Below are 20,267 nucleotides of genomic sequence, written 5' to 3'. Positions count from 1 at the left end.
TTGCCAGGGGGCACCTCCCGGCCCCTCTGCCTCCCCCCGCCCCCCCCCCCCGGGGTTGGCTGCACCGACACTGGCCTGGCGCGAGCCAGACAAGGAGTCCAGGCACCAGCGTGGGGTTTGACAAGGTCTGTAGTTAAGGATCTGGGGGAGGCGAGCAGGGTACAGACAGAGGGACAGACAGACGGGCGGGCGCATGCTGCCGCCGCCGCCTGGCGCTCAGGCCAGGTCCTTGAAGGCGTCGAGGTTGAAGGCTGTGTCGAGGAGCCGCTGCAGCTCCGTCAGGTGAGTTTTCTTGTTGCCGGTGGCAGGGGCAGCCGCCGGCTCCCGCCCCGCATACCTGCGGGGAGAAGAAAGAGGTGATGGGGGGAGAAAAAGGTGCAGGCTGAGCTCCCCCCCTGCGCCACAGCCACCCCCCGAGTCCCTACCAGACAGGCTTGGCGCGGTTGATGGTGGTGCGAAGCCGGGGTTTGATGTAGTCGTAGTAGCCCTGGTTCTTGTGCTCCTCCTGGCACCACACCAGCTCGGCTGCCGGGTACTTCTCAGCTTCCCGCTGGAGGAGGTCGAAGGGGAAGGGGGAGAGCTGCGGGGCAGACGGAGTGGCGTCACGGCGGTGTCACGGGGGCCACGGCACCGCTGGCCCGCGGGCTCGGAGGCAGCTGGATCCTGCTCACCTGCTCCACCCTGGTGATGGCCACGTCGGCCTCCATCTGCCGGGCCTTGCGCTCACGGGTCAGGTCATAGTAGACCTTCCCTGTGCAGAACAGCACCCGCTTCACTCGCTCGGGGCTCTGGGCCGCAGGGCCGCTGTCAGGGATGACGCGGAGGAAGTGAGTGCCTGGAGGGGAGAGGATGGCACCGTCACCCTGCACCCTTGTCCCCTGCCAGCCCCCCCAGCACCCTGGCCTGGGCAGGCAAACCCGAGAGGCAGAGCCAGACCAGCTGGGACTGGCTCCGGCTCCCAGTACAAACCATCACGGCTCTGCGTGACTCTAGTCAGGGCTGCCAAACGCTGGCAGTGCCACTCCAGTGGAAAGTGGCTGCGGATGGAGCCACATCTCCCCGGGGTGCCAGGCTCAGCGCTAACGAGAGGTGGCTGCAATTCCCCGGGGTATGTGGCTGCAGCCGGCACAGCCCAGCCACGGTGCTGGAGGGGAGCGGGGAGGGAGGCAGGCAGCCTGCGTGCCGCGCCGGCGCAGTTCCCCGCACGGGCTGTCTGCGATGCCCCGACGCCGGTGGCGTCAGCCGCGCTTGGCCGCTGCAGCGTGGGGAGGCTGCTGCCGGGCGGACTTTACCCGAGGCAGACGGATCCTGCCCTTCACCCTTCATCCCGCGTTGCAGGAGGGGAACAAACACCTCCGCGCCGCTCATACCTGGCAGCATGTCATCAAAGCTGGAGCGGGCTTCGGGGTGGCGCAGCAGCGACTTTGGAGTGAAGATTATCAGCTGGAGGTGGGGGCAGAGGCAGAGCAAGGCGGTCAGCCTCACCAGAAACACCTCCCTTGCAAGCAAAGGCCGGAGCACCGACCTGCCCACCCCGCCCTGCCCCAGCACAGCCGCCGCTGCCAGATTTGCTCCGTGCTCTGCCAGACTGGGCACTGGTTTCCCACAGCACCAGCTTTCCCAGTACGGGTTTCCCCTGGGGGGGGTGAGCACCAGACTGAGGTGCTGCCCGGGACCTGCCTGCCCCACGGCACCGGGTTATTTACTGATCCCCACTGGCCCCAACGCCTCTGACCTCCCCGGGGAGCGCAGGAAGGGGTTGCAGCCACCCCAGCTGGCAGGAGCCGGCCGGCATCACAGCACGGACCGAGCCAACCCCGAGCACCAGGAGGTCCTTGGCACGGGCAAAGGCAAACTGCCTGCGTTTGCTGCTGAGGTGCAAGAACAAGCCTGCCCCGAGTCCCATCCCCAGGCCGGGCGGGGATGCTGGGCTGCCCTGCCCTGGCACCGAACCGGGCACAGAACCGCCGGCACTGACCGGTTTGCGGAAAGGCAAGAGGATCTGGCGCCGGAGGACGTGGAAGAAGTTGGCCGGAGTGGAGCAGTTCACAACAATCCAGTTGCAGTCGTAGAGCTGGCGCACGTCAAAGTCATCCAGTTTCTGCCTCAGCAGGCACAGCCGAGGGGATTTCAACAAACACAAGGTGCCTCTTGGCCTCGCAGCTCCGGCAGCAGGGAGAAGAGCGGCCCCCCCTCTCCCTCCCTCCCTCCCTCCTCTCCCCCTCCAGAGCACATGGAGACCCACAGAGATCTGGAGAGGCTGCAGATCTGTGCCTCCCACCTCGGGGCGCCCAGCAGCCCCCTCCCACACCACTTTTGGGGCCACCTCTGCCTTACGCCATGCAGCAGCCCAGGGGCAGCGGGGGTGCAGCCTGGGCACCGGGTTTCAGCCCCTTTCCCCAAACCCTCCCAGCTGCAGCATGAGCCCAGGGCGTCCCACGCCTCCTGCCACCGGCTCCCGACACCCATCCCGACCACAGCGCTGCGCTGAGCCCACCCGGGTGTAATTGCCCCCCCTCCCCGCCCCATGGCAAGGCAGCAGTCGGATCCAGGACACAGGAGGGCCGGGCTGCGCTCAGCACGGCCGCCACTCACAGGGAAGACGTCAGGATCGTCGTTGCACATCTGCAAGAATCGCTCTGGGCGGGCGGAGGAGTGCTCGGGACCCTGCGGGGACCAAGCCGAGGGCAGAGTGAGCGGGGGGGGGCAAGGCCAGCGCGAGGAGCCGATGTTGGGCACAGTCATGCCGCGAGCAGTGCTACCTGCTGCCACTGCCCTCGGCTCTGCTGCTGGTGCCGGCCAGGCAACGGGCGCCCCTGGGCACCCACGAGCTGGGGGGGTCCTTACCATGCCCTCCATGCCATGGGGAAGCAGCAGGACGATGCCGTTCTGCCTGACCCACTTGGCCTGCCCAGGACAGATGAACTGGTCGATTATGCACTGAGCAGTGTTGTGGAAGTCCCCGAACTGGGCTTCCCAAAGCACTAGGGCGTTGGGGCTGGCCATGGCAAAGCCCAGCTCGAATCCTGAGGGATGGGAGAGAAGCGAGTGGGTTATCCTCCCGGAGCGGGCTCACCCACCCTGGGCAGCGGGCACAGACCTCCTCACTCACCAAGGACGCCGTACTCTGACAGAGAGCTGTTGCAGACGGTGTAAGGAGCCTGGTTGGGCCAGAGGTGATTCATGGGGATACAGGTCCTCTTGTCCACGTTCTGATCGTGCAGGACATGGTGGCGATGGCTGGAAGAGGAGAAAGCGTTACTCCATTATCACCCTTTGGATCCCTTCTGGAAAGCCTGGAATCACCTTTATGGCCACCAAAAGCAAGCACGGCTTTTACCTGAATGTCCCCCTCTCAACATCCTGGCCACTCAGGCGGATGTGGATGCCCTCTTTGAGCAGGGAGCCGAACGCCATGTACTCTGCCAGGGCCCAGTCCACCGTCCGGTTCTTCACCATCTCCCCACGGGTTTTCAGAATACGGCTCAAACCTGCCGGGAGAGCAGCTGGTTCGTAGCTGGCACGGGAAGGAGCTCCAGTGACACTGTGTTTGTCCCTCAACCTGCCCACGGACTGACAGACTGCAAACGCCCAGAAGCAGAGGAACAGATCCACCTCTGCCCGAGGGATGAAGCAGGGGTGAGGAAATCAGGACTGCAGGGAAAGGATCAGCCCTGAAGAAGAGCTATTCCATAGTTCACTTCCTTAACGACAGCTCCCTCGTGAACTAATTCTCATAGACTCACAGGGTGGTTTGTGTTGGAAGGGACCTTCAGGGGTCACCTAGTCCAAGCCCCCCACCACCAGCAGGGACGCCTTCCACTAGACCAGGCTGCTCAAAGCCCCCTCCAGCCTGACTTTGAACACTTCTAATGATGGAGCATCCACAGCTTCTCTGGACAGCCCGCTCCCGTGTCTCACCACCCTCACCGTAAAACATTTCTTCCTTCTGTCCAATCTAGACCTACCCACTTTCACCTTAATTCCTTTGCCCCATCTCCTGTCGCTACAGGCCCTGGTAAAAAGTCTCTCTGCACCTTTTTTATCAGCCCCCTTTAAATACCACAGTAAGGTCTCCCTGGAGCCTTCTCTTCTCCAGGCCGAACACCACCAACTCTCTCGACCTTTCTGCTCAGCAGAGCTTTTCCAGCCCCGGGATTATTTTTGTGGCCTCCTCTGGACCCGCTCCAACAGGTCCATGTCTTTCTTGTGCTGGGGACCCCAGAGCTGGACACGGTGCTCCAGGCGGGGTCTCAGGAGAATGCAGAAGTGGAGCAGAGTCACCTCCCTTGGCCATGCAAATTGAAGCACTCTAACAGGTCCCTTGCTTCCAGGCTACGTTCAGCCCTATCCCGCATCTCTGGAACAAACGCCCAGCCTGGCATAGCTTCCACAAGCTCCTACCTCCATGGATAGTGAAATCCTCCACCGGCACTGAGCTGGCCACTTGACCAATGTGCGTCAAGTCCTCTTCATTCAGACCAGTGGAAGGGCAGGTCATGCTCCGGGGCTGGCCATCCAGAGTGAAGAAACCTGCAGGAGGAGGAGCAGTCCACCACGTTGCAGAAGCCACACCCAGCTCCGTGTGAAGACCTCAGGTCACAGACACCCTCAAGCAAGAGCGGGGGATGCCAGGAGCCAAGAGCACCACCCCACCTCCCCACCAGGTTGACCTACTAGAAAACAGCTGCCACGGCTCCAGAGAAGCCAGGCTCTTTGCTAGGGACCTCCAGAACATTGCTAGTGACTTACCAGGCCAGGGTGAATCCAGCCAGTGCTTGATGTGCAAGATCTTTTCATCCTTGGATCTCGCATGGGCCTCCTCACAGATCTTATCATACTTGGCAATTTCCTCCTGAAAGCAGAACCAAGGGGCAGAAAAACATTAGCGAGGGGTCTCCAAACAAGCGTGCCGAGCCTGGGGACCTTGGCACGAGCTTGGAAGGGTGCTGGAGAGCACAGCTGGCCCCCACAGCAGGGGAGCCCCAGGGCTGTGCAGCTCAGCCTTAGCGAGCAGAGCTGTTGGCAGGAGGCCCCCCAAGGGACAGCTCTGCTGCCATCTGAACCGACAACTTGATTTCAACCCTGGAGATGCTGCAAAGTGTTACCAGGGCAAGGAAGAGCCGGCAGAGCTGCTGCCACACTTGCTGCTGGGGCGGCGGAGCTGGGGCAGGGGACCTGCCCCAGATAACCCCAGGCCACAGCAAGCGCAAGTGCTGCAGAGCCCAACTCCCAGCTGTGCCGCAGTGGCCCAGCACTGTGTGGCCTGTGCTGCACCGATCATGGGGCAATCCTTGAACTAGATGTTCCTGCACTGTTTGGAGTTGGCACAGTCCAAGGACGAGCCTTGGCTCCTTACCCATCACTGCCAGGACTGCAGCACCCGCCCAACCCTACCACAGCTCTGCCACCTTTAGGTGACAAGCACAAGCAGAAACGGGTCCCGTCACATCGTCCACACCCAGGTCTGAACCAAACACCGGTTCTTCCCAGAGATGTCGCCTGCAGTTTTCCTCCCAGGCCCCACGGGACAGTACCTCGTACTCCGGCTGATTTACCACCCCCTGGGAAATCAGCAGCTCTGCGTATTTCTGCAGCACCGGTTTCTGTTTCCGGATCTGTTTGTACATCAGGGGTTGCGTGAACATGGGTTCATCCATCTCATTGTGACCGTTGCGCCTGTAACAAACCTGCCGGGAAGGGAAACAGCCTTTGAAAACAGCCACTTGCAATCCACGTCTCCAAAAGCCGTCAAAGGTACCTGGGTCTCTGTGCTAGGAAGGGTCTGAAACAGCCCAGGAGGGACGCGAGCGTGTCCTCCTCCATGCCGGAGGCGAGAGCAGGCTCCATACAGAGACGGTGTCGCCTCTCCAAGTGCTATTACAGCCTCACTGCCTTGCTTTACAGCACCTCCTCCCTCCCCTCACATCAAAAGGGACAGAAAAGCCCTGAAGAGAAACCTCAGCTTTCAGAAAATACACCCCAAGAGGTATTGTCAAGCGCCCACAGAGAGCTGCAGCTTTAGGATAAAGCCTTGTGCCACGTTTCTTACCAAATCCACCACCACGTCCTTATGGAAGGTGCTCCGCCACTCTGCTGCCACATTGCACACGTAGACAACGGCCTCCGGGTCATCTGCGTTGACATGGAAAATGGGCGCGTTCACCACGCGGGCAACATCGGTTGGGTATGGAGAGGAGCGGGCCATCCGGGGGTCTGTTGTGAAGCCGATCTGTAGCAGGTGAGAGGGAGCAGGACCAACACAGCGGTAAGGATTGGGAAAGCGGCACATACAGCTTTGAGGGCAGCTTGGCTGCTGCGGCTGAGCTGGGGGTTCCCTCACGGCTGCACCGCTCAGTCGTAGCACAACCTGCCTGTCTCCTGCACCTTGGGCACTGCAGCCCGTCCCGGTCCCTGCACCTGGGCTGTCATCCCTCTGCACCCACGGGGATGGGCTGGTCCCAGTGAAACGACTCTGCTTTATGCGGGGGCAGAACGGAGCAGCCCTGTGTGATCTTGCACACCGAGCATCGGGTTGCACCACCTTTGTGCCAGGCTGGACTCAAAAGCTGCTACTGTTGAGCAGCTGGGTATAAAGTACCCCCTGCCGACCCCAGGATGCCAGGCTCATGCCAGGACCATTGCCTGGGAAACAGCTACTGCCTGCTGCCAGCTACCACCCAGACCTGAGCCTGCAGAAGCTGGTCTGTGAGGGACCCCATGGATGCAGGGCATTTGCTCCTCACCTGGTTGTTCACCACGACGTGGACGGTGCCGTGGGTGGTGTAGGAGGGCAGGTCGCTCAAGTGGAAGGTCTCGTACACAATGCCCTGCCCAGCAAAAGCGGCGTCTCCATGCAGGAGGATGGACATCACCTGTGAGACATGAAGCCACGGCGGTCAGCAGGGGCTCTGTGGGGATGGTGGGCAGGGACAGCCACCAGGAAAGGGCCCAAGTCTCATCCCCGTGAGCCTTCGGCATCCCAGAAAGTACACGGAGCATCTCATCAGCACATCCGATGCTTCTCAAGGGATCAGAGCAGAGCTGGCCACGGTTGGCACAATCACCAGGGAGAAGGCTGCGGCCACCCGTTCTCCCCCGAGCAAGGGCGGCACGCTCAGGCACCTCAATTGGGCAGCGGGACGGCACCCAGCACACAGTGGCTGGGAGGCGAGTCCCATTCCCAAACACACACATCCCAAAGCAAAGCCTTTTTCTAACTGTGGGAAGATGAGAAAAATGCCTCTTCCCCCCAGCACTTTCACCCCAGAAGATCTTTGGGCAAGGAACCAGAACAGGAGCTCGCTCTGACTTCAGTGCCGTTATTTCGCTACCATACCCAGGGGCTGGCTGAGGACGCCACCTGTCAGACGAGGACGGAGTTTGTCTATTTATATCCAGCCCTCGGGGTGTAGAAGGAGGGGAAGTACTTTTGATCTCACCCTTCCACTTCCCTGGTGTTGGAGACAGGTCTGCGATGCATCAGACCGCAAATAAACCCCCACACACCAGCCTGTTCCCCACCTGCGCTCCCACCCAGGTGTGCAGAGCTGCCTCCTGCTGCCGGCTCCGGCTTTCCCAGCCTCAGGAATGGTTACCCCTGGTCAATTGAGATCCTTCAGCTTGAGGCTCCTACTGCCAAGGCTCCCAAGCTGTGATTCTCCGGTTGGCTTTCGGAAGCGCCCCTCATTTCCCTGCTTTCCAGCCAGGGGTTCAGGCATCTGCTGCTCCACACAGCCCGGCTGAGCCAGTCGTTCAGAGATGGAGGAAGTGGCAATGGGAGCTCGCGGTAGGCGAGTCCCTACCAAAGTTATCCCAAAGACAGCGGGGAAGGATGGGGGAGTTAGGGTGATAGCAGGGTAACGGGGGAAGGAGCACGGCAACAAAAACCAGGTGGGTTTCTTCACTTTCCCACCAGCCTGCCTCCCACCAAACCCCATCCAGCCTAGGCCACTTCACTGCGGGCATCTCAGCACCACTCACCTTCTTCCCTTCTGTGTCCCCGCAGTAAAACTGCTCCGCTTTAGTCTTGCCTTGAACAACGGGATCAGCTGCCTCCAAGTGAGAAGGATTTGCCACCAAGGAAAGGGTGATGTTCCTGTCGGTGACACGGTTAATCCGCCGGTGGTACATTCCCAGGTGGTACTTCACATCACCGGAGCCCTGAAGGAGGGGAGGGGAGAGGAGAGTCACCCCTAGGAACATGAGAGCTTTGGGGGCACAGAAGGAGACCTGAGACAGAGCGGTGCTGACCCCAGCGGCTGGACAAAGGGAGCACTTTCTGGAGGCACTGTCAGAAAGCAGCAGGCACTCGCTTTAGTTGCTGACCTGGCACCAGCAGAGCAGAAGTAGCCTGTTCCAGGTGCCGAACCACCAACAAACCTCAGACACGCGTCAAGCCCATTTAGGTAAGGTTGTAGGTGCAGGGGAAGAAGCAAGTGTGGTGGGTTTGGGGAAGACACTGGAAAACAGAGCTGGGATAACACTTACCCAAGCCCTGCCCACACTGTGGCAGTACAGCTGTTCCTGGCACCGCTCACAACACCCTGCAGTTCCCAGTCGGGGCACCTCAGAGCCTCAGGCTGATGCTTTCTCACCTCAAAACCCCACCTGAAGGGCACGGCAGGATAAAGCCAGCCCAGCCCAGCTTTCTGAAAGCAAAATCATCCCTGCTGATGATGCTGGAAGCTTTGGAGCGCAACAGAGCACGTGGCACAAGAAATTCGAGCCTCAGAGCTTTTGGAGCTGCTTTAGGACCCCGTATGGGGACCAGGGGCGGCTGCAGGAGTACAAGCCAAACTCTGCTCCTGGCCGCCTTCCCCTCGCCTTGTTGTTCACCCCACGGCTGCTTTACGCCCATGGAGAGCCACTGACCGCCCAGCCTGCACTGGAGACACCAGCACCGGCCAGGGCACGCGTCCCCCCTGGAAAAGGAAAGGGCACACCAGCACCAACATGAAGGCTTCAGTCACACGAGCGTGCATGCAACATGGAAATCCTTGCGACGCCAAACTCAGCGAGTGACACAAGCAGTGGAACAATCCAGCTCACTCTGCATGGCCACAGACCGCATGGGGATAGGCGACAGAACGCGCTACAGGCAGAGGAGGAGACTCACTTCATCAGCAGCCTCCAGCTTGGAGTCAAACTGGCAGAAGATCTGCTCCAGCTCTTTCCTGATCACGTTGGCGAGAACATTCAGGCGTCCCCTGCAAAAGCCAGACCGTTGTTGGCAACCAGCAGCGCCAGCCTGGCATCGAGTGCCGACAGTGACCTGCCATCCCCCCGTCACGCAGAGGCAATGCGACAGCCCCACACCTCCAGCGATGGCCGTAGGGTCACCCAGGGAGGGGGGTCTGCGGTTTCACCTGAGGAGACGGCAGACCCCTCAGCTCAGGGATGGACCAGCTGCTGCCACATCCCGACAGCTGCCCCAGAGCGGGCAGGCCGAATCCTGCGCTGGGATTCAAGCTCTGCCAGTTGAGCCACCACCCCTCTCCAGATGAATTTACAAATGAGCTGAAGCTGAAAACACCGTGATGAGCAGAGAGCAGCCAAGGCCTGAGCTCTCCAGCTAAGGTTCACCACTAGCCAAGACCAGTTAAGTGATGGCAGAAACCCGTTTGCCCTTCAGTACCAAACCCCAGCAGCATCCATCCCCCTTTCCCGCGCACCAAGCGCCGCCGAGGAGAGAAGCAGGGTTACCTGTGGGGCATCCCCATGATAACATAATCCACTCCCTTCTCACTCGACTTATCAATAATGGTCTTTAAGGCTGGGATCAGCACTTCACAGCCCTCCAGACCGAAACGCTTCTCAGAAGACCATTTCCGATGGAGGAACTCCTCAAACCTGGAAGGTGAAGGATGAGAGGGATCAGTGCCAGTGCTACAGCTGAGGGCAGAAACCAGAGAAAGGATGGGGACCGCACTGAGGGAGCCACAGCACCAAGCGATGCTTAAGAAGACATCATGCTGCAGACCAACAGCCTTCCCAGTCACCCAGTCCCCTCCTGCAGAGCCCAGCTGGCTGCTGCACCCCCAACAGTGTGCTGCACTTAAACCTTATTTTTAAACCTTTTCTTTCAGGACCATCCGTGTTTTCGGGCTCTTTGCCAGCACTTCAGCCTGCCAGCCCTGCAGCTCACTGGCATCACCCTGCTGATTAAGCTGAGCGCAACAGATGATGTCAAGATGTGACTCAGGTGGTGACTGCACCACTCTGGCTGGGAGCAAACCACCCCGGCAGCAAGGGAAGATAAGGGGAAGGTGAAGACCCCCCCAGGGTACCTGGTAGAGCGGACCAGCCTGGCCAGCAGCGTGCGTTTCTCTTCGTTGGTGAACTGCATGATGCCCGGGGTCTCAAACTTTTGACGGATCCACTGGCACTGCTCCAGGTCGTTGATGAACATGAACTCCACGCCGATGTGCTGGCAGTATGCCATCTGCCCCAACAGGAGACAGGCCATGAGACAACAGCCAGGGCTTTAACACCTCCTCACCCCCACAACACCACACACGCGGCACCATATCGGCCCAGGGACTCTTTCATTCCCCTCTTTAACCTTTCAGCAAGATGAAGAGCCCTCCTGCCCCAGCAGAGATGCAAACCCTCCTGTGTCTGGCAGCCGCACCGTGCTGCCGAAACACCACCAAGCGCTGCCTGCGGTGGCAGCCGGGGGGACCCATGAGCAGCGTTCGGCAGCCAGCCCTATTTTGGGAGTCTGGTTGGAGCTATTTCACCGGGAGAGGGGATGCCGCAGAGGACCTCAGACCCTGCACGTGACCCAGCATCAAAATGTTTAATTCCCTTTTCCTGAGGGGCCCAGGATCAGACCCTTGAGTCCTTTACATCCACCATCCACCTTGCAGGGGAGATTTTCCCTCAGTGGCATCAGCTGTGACCAGGTCCACAAACCCACTTCATATGGCAGGGAGAGAATCAGCAAAACGACCTCCCCAACAAACAAGGAGCCTGTTCTTGCAGCATATCTAAGATGTTGATGCAGCTTTGCTTCTCCCAAGGTCAACCTGTCTTGGCAGAGACAACCCGAGCAAGCCTACAGCGTGCCTGGGAGGCATCTGCATTCTCAGATCAGGCAGAGCAGGGTATGAAATGTGTCAGGAAAGGGGAACTGGCTGCAAGAGCTGGAAGCCCCAGCCCCAGGCTGGAGCTGCTCCTGCACCGAGACCCTCCAAGGGGCCACCGTGCAGGACAGCAGCACTATGGAGGGGAGTACCACCTGCCTCCAGCCTGCTCCTTTGCTCTCTCAGCACTGTTTCCTGCTTTAAACTGGAAAATATAGATGAAGAGGTTTCCAAAAATGCAACGTTTAGTTGCCTGGGGTTTGCTCCACCTTGGGTGGACCAAACGTGTTGCCCCAATGCAGCATGAAGCTGGAGGTGATCAGAGATGACCAGGTTAACATGGGGCAGCTGCTACGAGTGGGGCAAGCACCAAGGAGCAGCTCCTAACCTGAAAAGCTTAAAATCTGCAGGTTGGCGCAGGCTGCGGCCAGCAGCAGGGCCCAAGACCTCCAAAAAGCAACTGCTCTGCCCCTGCCCCAGGCTGCAAACAGGTCTCGCACAGCCCTCCCTGCCTTCCTCACCTCCAGCCGACGGATGATTTCCCGGAGCGGAAGAGCCGATTCATTTCCACCGATGAAAGTGGTTGTGGGCAAGTGGAAGACCTTGTCGAGGTCAGATTCATCCAGCCCGTAAAAGCCTGCAGGATTTTTCATGGGTGGGACAAGCGAAAGCAAGAGAGAGAAGGAAGGAAGGAGGATGGGGCGACACCGTCACACAGGGACCGGGTGCGGTTGGGAGAGGTGGGGAAGGGACAAAAAAAAGCAGCATAAAACCAAAAATAAGCATGAAGGAGGTTTATATGGATAAAAACCAAGCCGTAATTAAACAAAAAGACATTAAGCACAGAACAACAAGGTTATTATGAAAGGTAGCACAGGAAATGAAACACAAAGCAATATATATATATGCATGTAAATTGGTAATTAAAATCCAGGGTGAGAGTCAGGAAGTTTGAAGCCCCAGGAACGCAAAAAATACACCACAAATTATAACAGAGGGGAGAGAAAAGAAACAGAGGAATTGAGGAGTCACTGAGCACAACGGAGGTGTCACCACGTGATGGGAATTAAAAATGAAGAGCCAAAGTGGAGAAGGAAATGGTTAAAACAGACAAACCCCAAAGAGGGAGAGAAAGAGAAGCGAGAGAGAAAATGACATCAGGGCTCTGCGACGGACTCTCCTGAATAGCTCAGCCCGGGATCGGGGCAGCCAGCCGGCCCCTCCAAGGTTTTGCTGCCCAGATACCCCCTCGCCCAATTAGCAGCCTTTGAAGTCGGGGTTTAGCCTAGCTCTGCTCAGCAAACCCTCTCCTTTTTGGGTGCTGGCACCCTGTGGTTCATAGACGGCTCCTACTTATGGCACGCAGGGCTGGGGGTAGCTGGGTGCCCCTGGAGAAGGTGCTGAGCAGGGCTGGGAGCCGAAGGTCGGGTTTTAGAGCTGCCGATGAGCCCCGCTGCTGCCTGCTGCTGTTACAGCATCAGCACGTCCCTGCCAGGGCCCGCAGTGGCTCCGCGGTACCCCAAAGCCATCAGAGGTGCCTCAGCGCCCACTGAAGCTCATGGTTGTCTTTGGGGAAACTGAGGCACGGAGGAGGAGGGACCATGAACTGGCTGAATGATGCAGCAAGACAGAAGCAGAGCCAGGGAGTCTCAAGATCCTTTCGAAGCAGGAGCTTGGCTGGAACGGGGGGAGTGAGGGGAGCTGCCCACTCCCAACAGAGCCAGGTTTTGAGGTGTTCTCTAAGCCAGGGCAGGAGCCACAGAGGAGGTAGTGTTACCCCCGCTCCTCCCAGCTCTCTCCAAACCAGCCCAACGCCCCAGCTGGGGTCTCATTTAGGGAGGGTACGGGGGATGCCACCCCTAAACACTGCAGGGTTGTGCAAACCACCTTTCCCCGGGCAAAGGGAGGCAAAAATGGGCCCCTCCAGACCAAGCCATCTTTGAATTTAATCTTAAAAGAGTCGATCCCTCACACTCTGGTCAGGAATGGAGGATGAGCTGGAGACAGGGCTGGCCACAGCTCATCCCTGTGCAGCCTCAAGGATGGCACTTGCCGGAGGCTGGGAACATCCACAGCAAGCCCGGAGCAGAGGTTTTCCCGGTTGCCACCAATGTCCATCCCCTCCCTTGCCCACATCACCCTGCTGGACGCTGCTAGTCCCCAGGGAAGGAATTAAGCCAGACCCTGGGGAGCTCAGCTCCAGAGCCATGCCTGGGAGCACCGAACCACAGCTGGCAGGTGTTGAGGGTCTCTCCCCGCATCTCCAGGACTTCTCTGTGGTTCCCTCCCATACCGAAGTCCTGGAGAGAGGCGGCATTAGTACAGAGCATCCCAGTTAAGCTGCCTGCTGGAGGTTTCAGGGAAGCCTCGGTAATTTGCTGTGGCTCCCAGCCCCGCGGCAGAAGGCTTCGGCTTGCTCTGCCACACCAGTTTGAAGGCTCAGGCACACTTTGTGGGGTATCAGATTTTACAAGGAGTTTTCAAGGCTCTAAGCATCTCTGCTTCTGCTTTGCTGCAGCCTGCCAGCTTTTTTGACAGTGCTGAGTATTTATAGGCAGCAATATGATCAGATGGGGGGGGAAAGCGAGGGAGGAGCTGCCAAATTTTCACTGGGACAAAACCAGGGCAGAGTCAGGAGAAGACAGCTTGGATTTTTAGGAGATTCGAACCAATCGGGGAGATTGAGGCCTCCTAAAACTAACGTTCACAAAAAACATGTATTCTAGTAAGCTAGGCATGCAAACACACAGTATGGAAAAGGCCAGCGAGGCTCTAAATTGGGGATCTCTACAGGTGAAGCATCACTAACCAAGCGCCTACATCAAGACTTTTAGTGGGACAAATTAAAAATAAACACGTTACAAAACTCAAGAGTGGTGCAAGATTGGAAAGGACCGCTTTACCAGTTTGGTTCATGCCCAGAATAACCTATTCAAAGAGAGTCCTGCACTCCAGAGGGTTAAAGGCTCATTAATTGCATACCTCCTACTGTTAACACTCTCAGCCGCTCCTTGAACACTGCAAGATCTGGGGTGGGCAGGGAAGGGGGTGCAGAAAGGGAGAAGATAGAGAGACGCATTCAAAGTTAGTAAAAAAAAAACCACCTGGAACCGTGAAAACTAGTCATGGAAAGCACAAGTCAAAAAAATACAGTATTTAAAATACAGTCAAAAACCATCAGAGGCAAAAGGGCTGGGATGGAGGATGACTAAGCACTAGTCGGAAAAGAAAACCTGGTGGAAAGTCCGGCGAGAGGAGGGAGGAGTAGGGAGGGGAACGGGGGACATCACTGGGGAGCAGTTGAGCTGCATGGTTTGAGATCTCCTCTCACGCGCACACCTCAGACGGGAGACAGCCCAGCGTGGCATCTTCACCTGCTACGACCAAAAGGCATCATCCCATCACACTGCATCAAGGGGAGCGTTATCCTCTGCAGAGCAGGGAGCTGCCTCCCACCAACATCTGCTCCTGGAGGGTTTTGCTCTGCTCATCGCTACTGGGAGGATTTCAGGGTCGGCCCCAAGGAGGCACCACTGCTGCCCATGCACGGGCAGAACGGGAACCAGGGTATTAACGAGCAGGCCGTTAATGAGGAAGCCCAACAGTGAGGCAGGCACGCACGATGCCATTATTTCTCGAGTATGCTCGGTGCAGGCAGGAGCGCCAGGACGCCGTGCCGGATGCAGGCAGGGCTGCCGGAGCAGCAGGCAGCGCGCGTCACCGGAGCGCGCTCCCCAGCTAGGTTAGGTGACCCGAGTGCCTCAATCTCACCTGGGTTACAAGAAAGGCTTTGGAAACACTTCTTCTTTTGGTTATCAGGGAAAAGTCATACATTTAGGTGGGATGTTTGGTTAGCAAGGTCCCAAGCTGGGGAGAGGGGAGGCGGCAGTGTTCCCGGCCCATCTCCCCCGCAGGGGCTCGCCTGGCTCTTCCTGAGCTGGAAGACGATTTCCATCAATTTCCCTGGGCAAGAGGCAGGAGCAGCTGGCTTCCACAGAGAGACAGACAGACAGACGGATGCTCAGACACACACCGCCTTCCACGCACAACCTGGATTTCAGTGTGCTAAGGTATTATTTCCTTGGACAGGTCACATCAAGTTCTGCAGTCATCTTGTCCTTGTTTTACAACACTTACCACGCCAGACCAGCTGCAGTAGAGGACCAGGATGAGATTATTTTGGTTTTTAAAAAGAAAAGACAAGATTAAGAGGAATTTGGTGGCTCCGGCCCCACCACTCGTCAGACCAAGTACCCCCAGGCAGGCTTTCCTCCCCTTACATTTTCTCCAAAGCTCACACTGCTTAATCTAAAGAGAGCTTCCAAACCAGATCCAAACCAGTTGCTAAACAAAAGGCAATTGAGAAGAAAGATCGATTTCTGAGATTAACCATGCAACTCCTTTGAATTACAGCACTGCCCGGCCACAGTTTAAGCTGCTTGTGGCAGAGCTCACACCACAAAAGTTGACCTTTTAGGATTTCACTGCTCAGAAAGACGAAACAAGATTGTTTCCAAGTTTCAAAACTACTCTTGTTATTAACTGCTCTGTCAAGTGTTAAGAAAGACTCTTTCAAAGCAAAAAAAAAGCCAGCAGGATCTGCTTAGAAATTGGCTTTCCCTGCCACAAGCAGGCAACACCCGATCTTGGACTCAGCCAATGCTCTGCCCACACTGCACCAGCTCTGCTCTCCTCCCCTCCTGCTGAGCGCTGTTTGCAAGCTATGATCGCCAAGTTGTATTTTAAGATTGACCTGATGAGGTTTTCCAGGATGAGGATACCAGGGAAAGTCTACTCAGTATAAATAATACTTAGAGCAAGATAATAAAGCCTCCTTTGACTAGGCACAGCCATTTCAGTCTGGGGTCCCACCACAGAACACAACCCCAGCATGAGCTATCGGCTGATCCCAGCAGAGCTTGTTCCCAGGACTCATTATTTCCTACCAATTCATGGATTCCTGGTAATTAAATCAACACCAGGAACCACAATGACAAATATGTTAGTACGAAAGCCACAAAGAAAGAGAAATTTCACTTCAGGCCTGGCTCAGACACAGAGATCACGGGCTGAGATTCTCTTCCAACTGATGCCTCGGGACTAGCCGTGCCTGAACACTTTCCACCGTGGCAAGCCAGGCTGGGTCACACTGCTGGGCTCGTGACCACTCACCCTGGGGGAGCAGGAGAAATGGAGCTTATACTACATTACCCAGATTCTGTTACAGCTGTGACGATGCTGTCAGCCCAGCTCTGCAGTCGGGGCTCCAAGGGAAGACCTGCTCTTGGATCACTTTGAGCCCTTGGGCTCTTCATCCTCTGAAGCAAAGATGCTGCTGGAGCACACCTTGCTTCAGAGGAACCACGTGGTCAAAGCAGAAGAAAAGCCCTCTGAACTGACCATCCCCACTGAAGCAGTCCTCCGAGTTCAATGCCAAAGCAGAAACCAGGAAGGAGCAGTATCCCTCCAGGGTCTGTACTGGGACCAGTACGGCATAGATAGTGGGTTTGAGGGCACTGTCAGCCCTTGGTGCAGGTGACACCACGCTGAGTGGTGCAGTTGATATGCTGGAGGGAAGGGATGCAATCCAGAGGGACCTGGACAGGCTGGAGGAGGGGCCCCTTTGAAGTTCATGAGGTTCAACAAGGCCAAGTGCATGGGTCGGGGCAATCCCCAGTCCCAGCACAGACCTGGGGATGGATGGATGGATGGATGGATGGAGAGTAACCCTGAAAAGAAGGACTTGGAGATGCTGGTGGATGAAAAACTGGACATGAGCTGGCACTGCGCGCTTGCAGCCCAGAAAGCCAAACGTAGCCTGGGCTGCATTCAAAGAAGTGTAGCCAGCAGGTCAAGGGAGGTGCTTCTGCCCCACTTCTCCATTCTCCTGAGACCCCGCCTGGAGCACCGTGTCCAGCTCTGGGGTCCCCAGCACAAGAAAGACATGGACCTGTTGGAGCGGGTCCAGAGGAGGCCACAAAAATAATCCCGGGGCTGGAAAAGCTCTGCTGAGCAGAAAGGTCGAGAGAGTTGGTCGTGTTCGGCCTGGAGAAGAGAAGGCTCCAGGGAGACCTTACTGCAGTATTTAAAGGGGGCTGATAAAAAAGGTGCAGAGAGACTTTTTACCAGGGCCTGTAGCGACAGGAGATGGGGCAAGGGAATTGAGGTGAAAGTGGGTAGGTCTAGATTGGACAGAAGGAAGAAATGTTTTACGGTGAGGGTGGTGAGACACGGGAGCGGGCTGTCCAGAGAAGCTGTGGATGCTCCATCATTAGAAGTGTTCAAAGTCAGGCTGGAGGGGGCTTTGAGCAGCCTGGTCTAGTGGAAGGCGTCCCTGCTGGTGGTGGGGGGCTTGGACTAGGTGACCCCTGAAGGTCCCTTCCAACACAAACCACCCTGTGAGTCTGTGACTTACTGAGTGGCATGGTAACTCTGGTCCCCACACCCAGCTCCCTCTCCTCAGGAGGGAGAGCAGTCACTGCAACCACTTGCAGCCATCAGCTCTGGATTTCGGGCAGATCCAGCTCTCCTCTCAAAAGGGAAACATGTCCACTAGGCACAGGGCTTCAGCTGCTCGGCTTCAGCAGGACCGTAGTGCCCATAATAGAGGCCAAAATCCCTGAGCTAGAAAAGGCTCTCCTCACCCTTTCCTCTCCCCAGCCACTGGGAGTGGCTTCAAAGTCACCAGAAAGGTCTCCCTGTTCCCCTCGCAGGGCCCACCAAGAGCACTTGTGCCCTCTCCTGCACCTGGGTTCCTGGCCATCATCTCCCCACCTCTTCCCATCAAAACCTCCCAGGCACAGGGCTTGCTCAAACCCAGAGCCAGCCGGCCCCCAAGGCACAGCCAGGGCTTGGTCCTCCAGACAAGCACATCCGAAGTCCAGACCTCCGGGTGAAGCAGATTCCCCATCATCCAGCAAGTTGGGACAACCAAAACCTAATCCTTCCCTACCATTCCCAGTACACGTTGTCCTGTATGAAGGTCCAGCAGGTCCAGGGCTGGTGTCCCTGCACTGGCAGCTGAACAAGGAATCAAGATCATTTACATGCACCATACGTTCTGATCAGCTGTTTCAGTTGTGCAAGGTTAGTAATCATTACTGCTGCTCTACTCTAAGTTAGAAGCATGCCTCTCGAGCGCTCGTAGTGCCAGGGTAACAACCCTTGGAAAGCACCAGCAAGGTGAAAGAGCTCAGCGCCGCGACCTTGTTCTAGCTAGAAGAATGGCAGCGTAACACAGAGATCAAATCTAAAGCACGTTGAGAGGCGCTGAGTTTAAGCACTTACAGATTAGGATTTCAAGTCCTAGGCACCACACACACTTCTGTGCAACACTCATGCATTTTTCACTCAAAAGCATTGGGATTTCCACCTCTCTACTCGGATGGGAACACATCCCAAAGCTTCCTTGTTATGATCACCAGCAGGGACTTATAGGTCAGTCTTGGCAAAAGGGGGGAAATTAAGGGATTTACAGACGCTGCAGCAAGCTGGGAGTGAATGAGGGCAGGGCATCGCTGCAGGAGCACGCCAAGAGGCGCTTTTCAGCCCCACAGAGATGAAGCCAGCCCATTTCCCCCAGCTCTTGGGGTCCCCAAAAGCAGCACTGGAGCTGAGGGAACAGACCTCCAGCTCTCACCAACACAAAACCTCTCTGCTTCGCATTTCCAGAAGATTCTCCAATTGCTTCCACCCCTGGATGAGCGAGTTCAGTGACATAATTAATTGGCATCGGATGGAGGCGAAACATGAGCCGGGCAATAGGGTTTTGGCATAAGACCCATTCACGGTGACAGCCGGAGGGGGGCAGAACTGCTCCACAGCAGCCGGTTGACTATAAATTTAGAGTGATCATTACTAAGGAAACTTAAGACCTTTCCCCCCTTTCTGGTGAAGCAATCTACCTATAAAGCTGTGAAAGAGAGAGGAGCTCAAGCAATGCAGCACTAACTGCTCTCAAAGCCCTCACCCAGTTTGTCTGTGGATGTGATAATATCGGCTGGAAGGGAGGAGTCCAGATCTGCATCCAAGATGCCCAGTGGGTCGAGTTGTGCTACATGATGCCCTCGTATCTATGAAATGGGCCAGGAATGGAAAGGAGAACAGGCACCAAGAGGGAGGGGGGAAAGGGAGAAAAACAAAAGAGGGGAGGGGTAAAAAAGTTAAATTACATTAGAATTAATTTGCAGAGTAATTCTCACCGACGTTTGGAGAAACAGTTACTGGCGCATCATCAAAATTTACACAACTAATGCCGAGAGGATCAAGCTTTGCAATGTGATGACCCCTGACCTGGAAGCAATAACACAGATTAGTCATTAAAACAAGTTAATTGAAGAGACATTCCTTAAAAAAAAAAAACCACCCAAGTCATGCACAGTTGCCCTCTTTACATTTTCAGCAGAGCCACCCCAATTTCTGGCTGCCAACTAAAGCCTGGAGAAGTTGTGTTTACTTTCAGCTACAGCACGTAGAGGTGTGAGTGCCACCAGCTGCCAGGACCACTCTGCTCTGTCTGAAGCCAGGCTTCGGCAGGGCGAGCAGGGGGAGAGCGATCTCCTTCACAGCAGAGACCTTCCAGAGCCGCGGTCCAAGGGTCTCCCACCACCTGCCTGGTGTCCAACCTGAGCACCTCCTCTCTACAGATGCAGTAACTCCACACTGATGGTTTCCTCCTAAGCATCATGGCAAGTGAAGAGGCAATTTTGCAGATTTTGGAAGATCTAGGTGCTCCCCTGCCAACGTGGCAGAGAAAACAAGCATTGCCACCAGCAGCAGTAGCTTCTGAAAGGCAGAGAAACTTGTCCGAGGAACATCTGCCTGTCTGTGCTATTAGAGGTCAGCAGCTCACAGCAACGTTTGGGAGAGAGAAGCCTACAGCAGGGCTTGGAGCACCCTTCTGGGAAGGGGCAGGTGTGGAAATACCAAAGAGCTTTGGCACCAAGCCGGCTCCCGGCAGCAGCAGTCAGGCCAAGCGTCACCATGCTGGGTTTGAATCTGCATCAGGAGCCCCAGAGAATAACGAAAGGTAATGAGGAGTTCTGCTTTTCGCCTTCACAGGAGAAGGTGCCCACAGACAGACCCCACCACATCTCGCTGGGCAAACTCCATTCATTTCAGCAGCCAGCACTGTCCAATTGGCAAGCCAGTTTATTTCTTCACAGCTCCTGCTCTCGAAGC

The 20,267-nt window shown here is 56.6% G+C and overlaps 1 protein-coding gene across 6 annotated transcripts in view; it reads right to left on the bottom strand.

The window, feature by feature from the left end:
* Positions 1-111: 111 nt before the first annotated feature.
* OGDH (oxoglutarate dehydrogenase) overlaps positions 112-20,267 on the bottom strand; it is a 34,818-nt gene continuing 14,662 nt past the window's right edge. For 3 of the 6 annotated variants that reach the window (XM_063358764.1, XM_063358763.1, XM_063358765.1), the window contains exons 4-24: positions 19,057-19,159; positions 14,070-14,114; positions 11,609-11,724; positions 10,290-10,444; positions 9,706-9,852; positions 9,119-9,209; positions 7,984-8,163; positions 6,747-6,875; positions 6,053-6,232; positions 5,538-5,690; positions 4,753-4,855; positions 4,405-4,533; positions 3,341-3,491; positions 3,113-3,240; positions 2,848-3,026; positions 2,596-2,667; positions 1,979-2,101; positions 1,371-1,443; positions 672-835; positions 426-580; positions 112-337 (exon numbers count right to left, since the gene is read on the bottom strand). In XM_063358764.1, coding sequence (XP_063214834.1) covers positions 217-337; positions 426-580; positions 672-835; positions 1,371-1,443; positions 1,979-2,101; positions 2,596-2,667; positions 2,848-3,026; positions 3,113-3,240; positions 3,341-3,491; positions 4,405-4,533; positions 4,753-4,855; positions 5,538-5,690; positions 6,053-6,232; positions 6,747-6,875; positions 7,984-8,163; positions 9,119-9,209; positions 9,706-9,852; positions 10,290-10,444; positions 11,609-11,724; positions 14,070-14,114; positions 19,057-19,159 — 2,697 coding nt within the window. In that variant the 3' untranslated portion in view covers positions 112-216. Of the gene's footprint in view, positions 338-425; positions 581-671; positions 836-1,370; positions 1,444-1,978; positions 2,102-2,595; positions 2,668-2,847; positions 3,027-3,112; positions 3,241-3,340; positions 3,492-4,404; positions 4,534-4,752; positions 4,856-5,537; positions 5,691-6,052; positions 6,233-6,746; positions 6,876-7,983; positions 8,164-9,118; positions 9,210-9,705; positions 9,853-10,289; positions 10,445-11,608; positions 11,725-14,069; positions 14,115-19,056; positions 19,160-19,288; positions 19,380-20,267 lie in introns of all 6 variants that reach the window. The other 3 variants (XM_063358767.1, XM_063358769.1, XM_063358768.1) reach the window with 3 other exon arrangements.

The sequence above is a fragment of the Chroicocephalus ridibundus genome, chromosome 23, assembly GCF_963924245.1.
Source record: "Chroicocephalus ridibundus chromosome 23, bChrRid1.1, whole genome shotgun sequence".
NCBI classification, from domain to species: domain Eukaryota; kingdom Metazoa; phylum Chordata; class Aves; order Charadriiformes; family Laridae; genus Chroicocephalus; species Chroicocephalus ridibundus.
The sequence above is the reverse complement of the archived record's forward strand: the minus strand, read 5'-3'. Positions and strand labels throughout refer to the sequence as shown.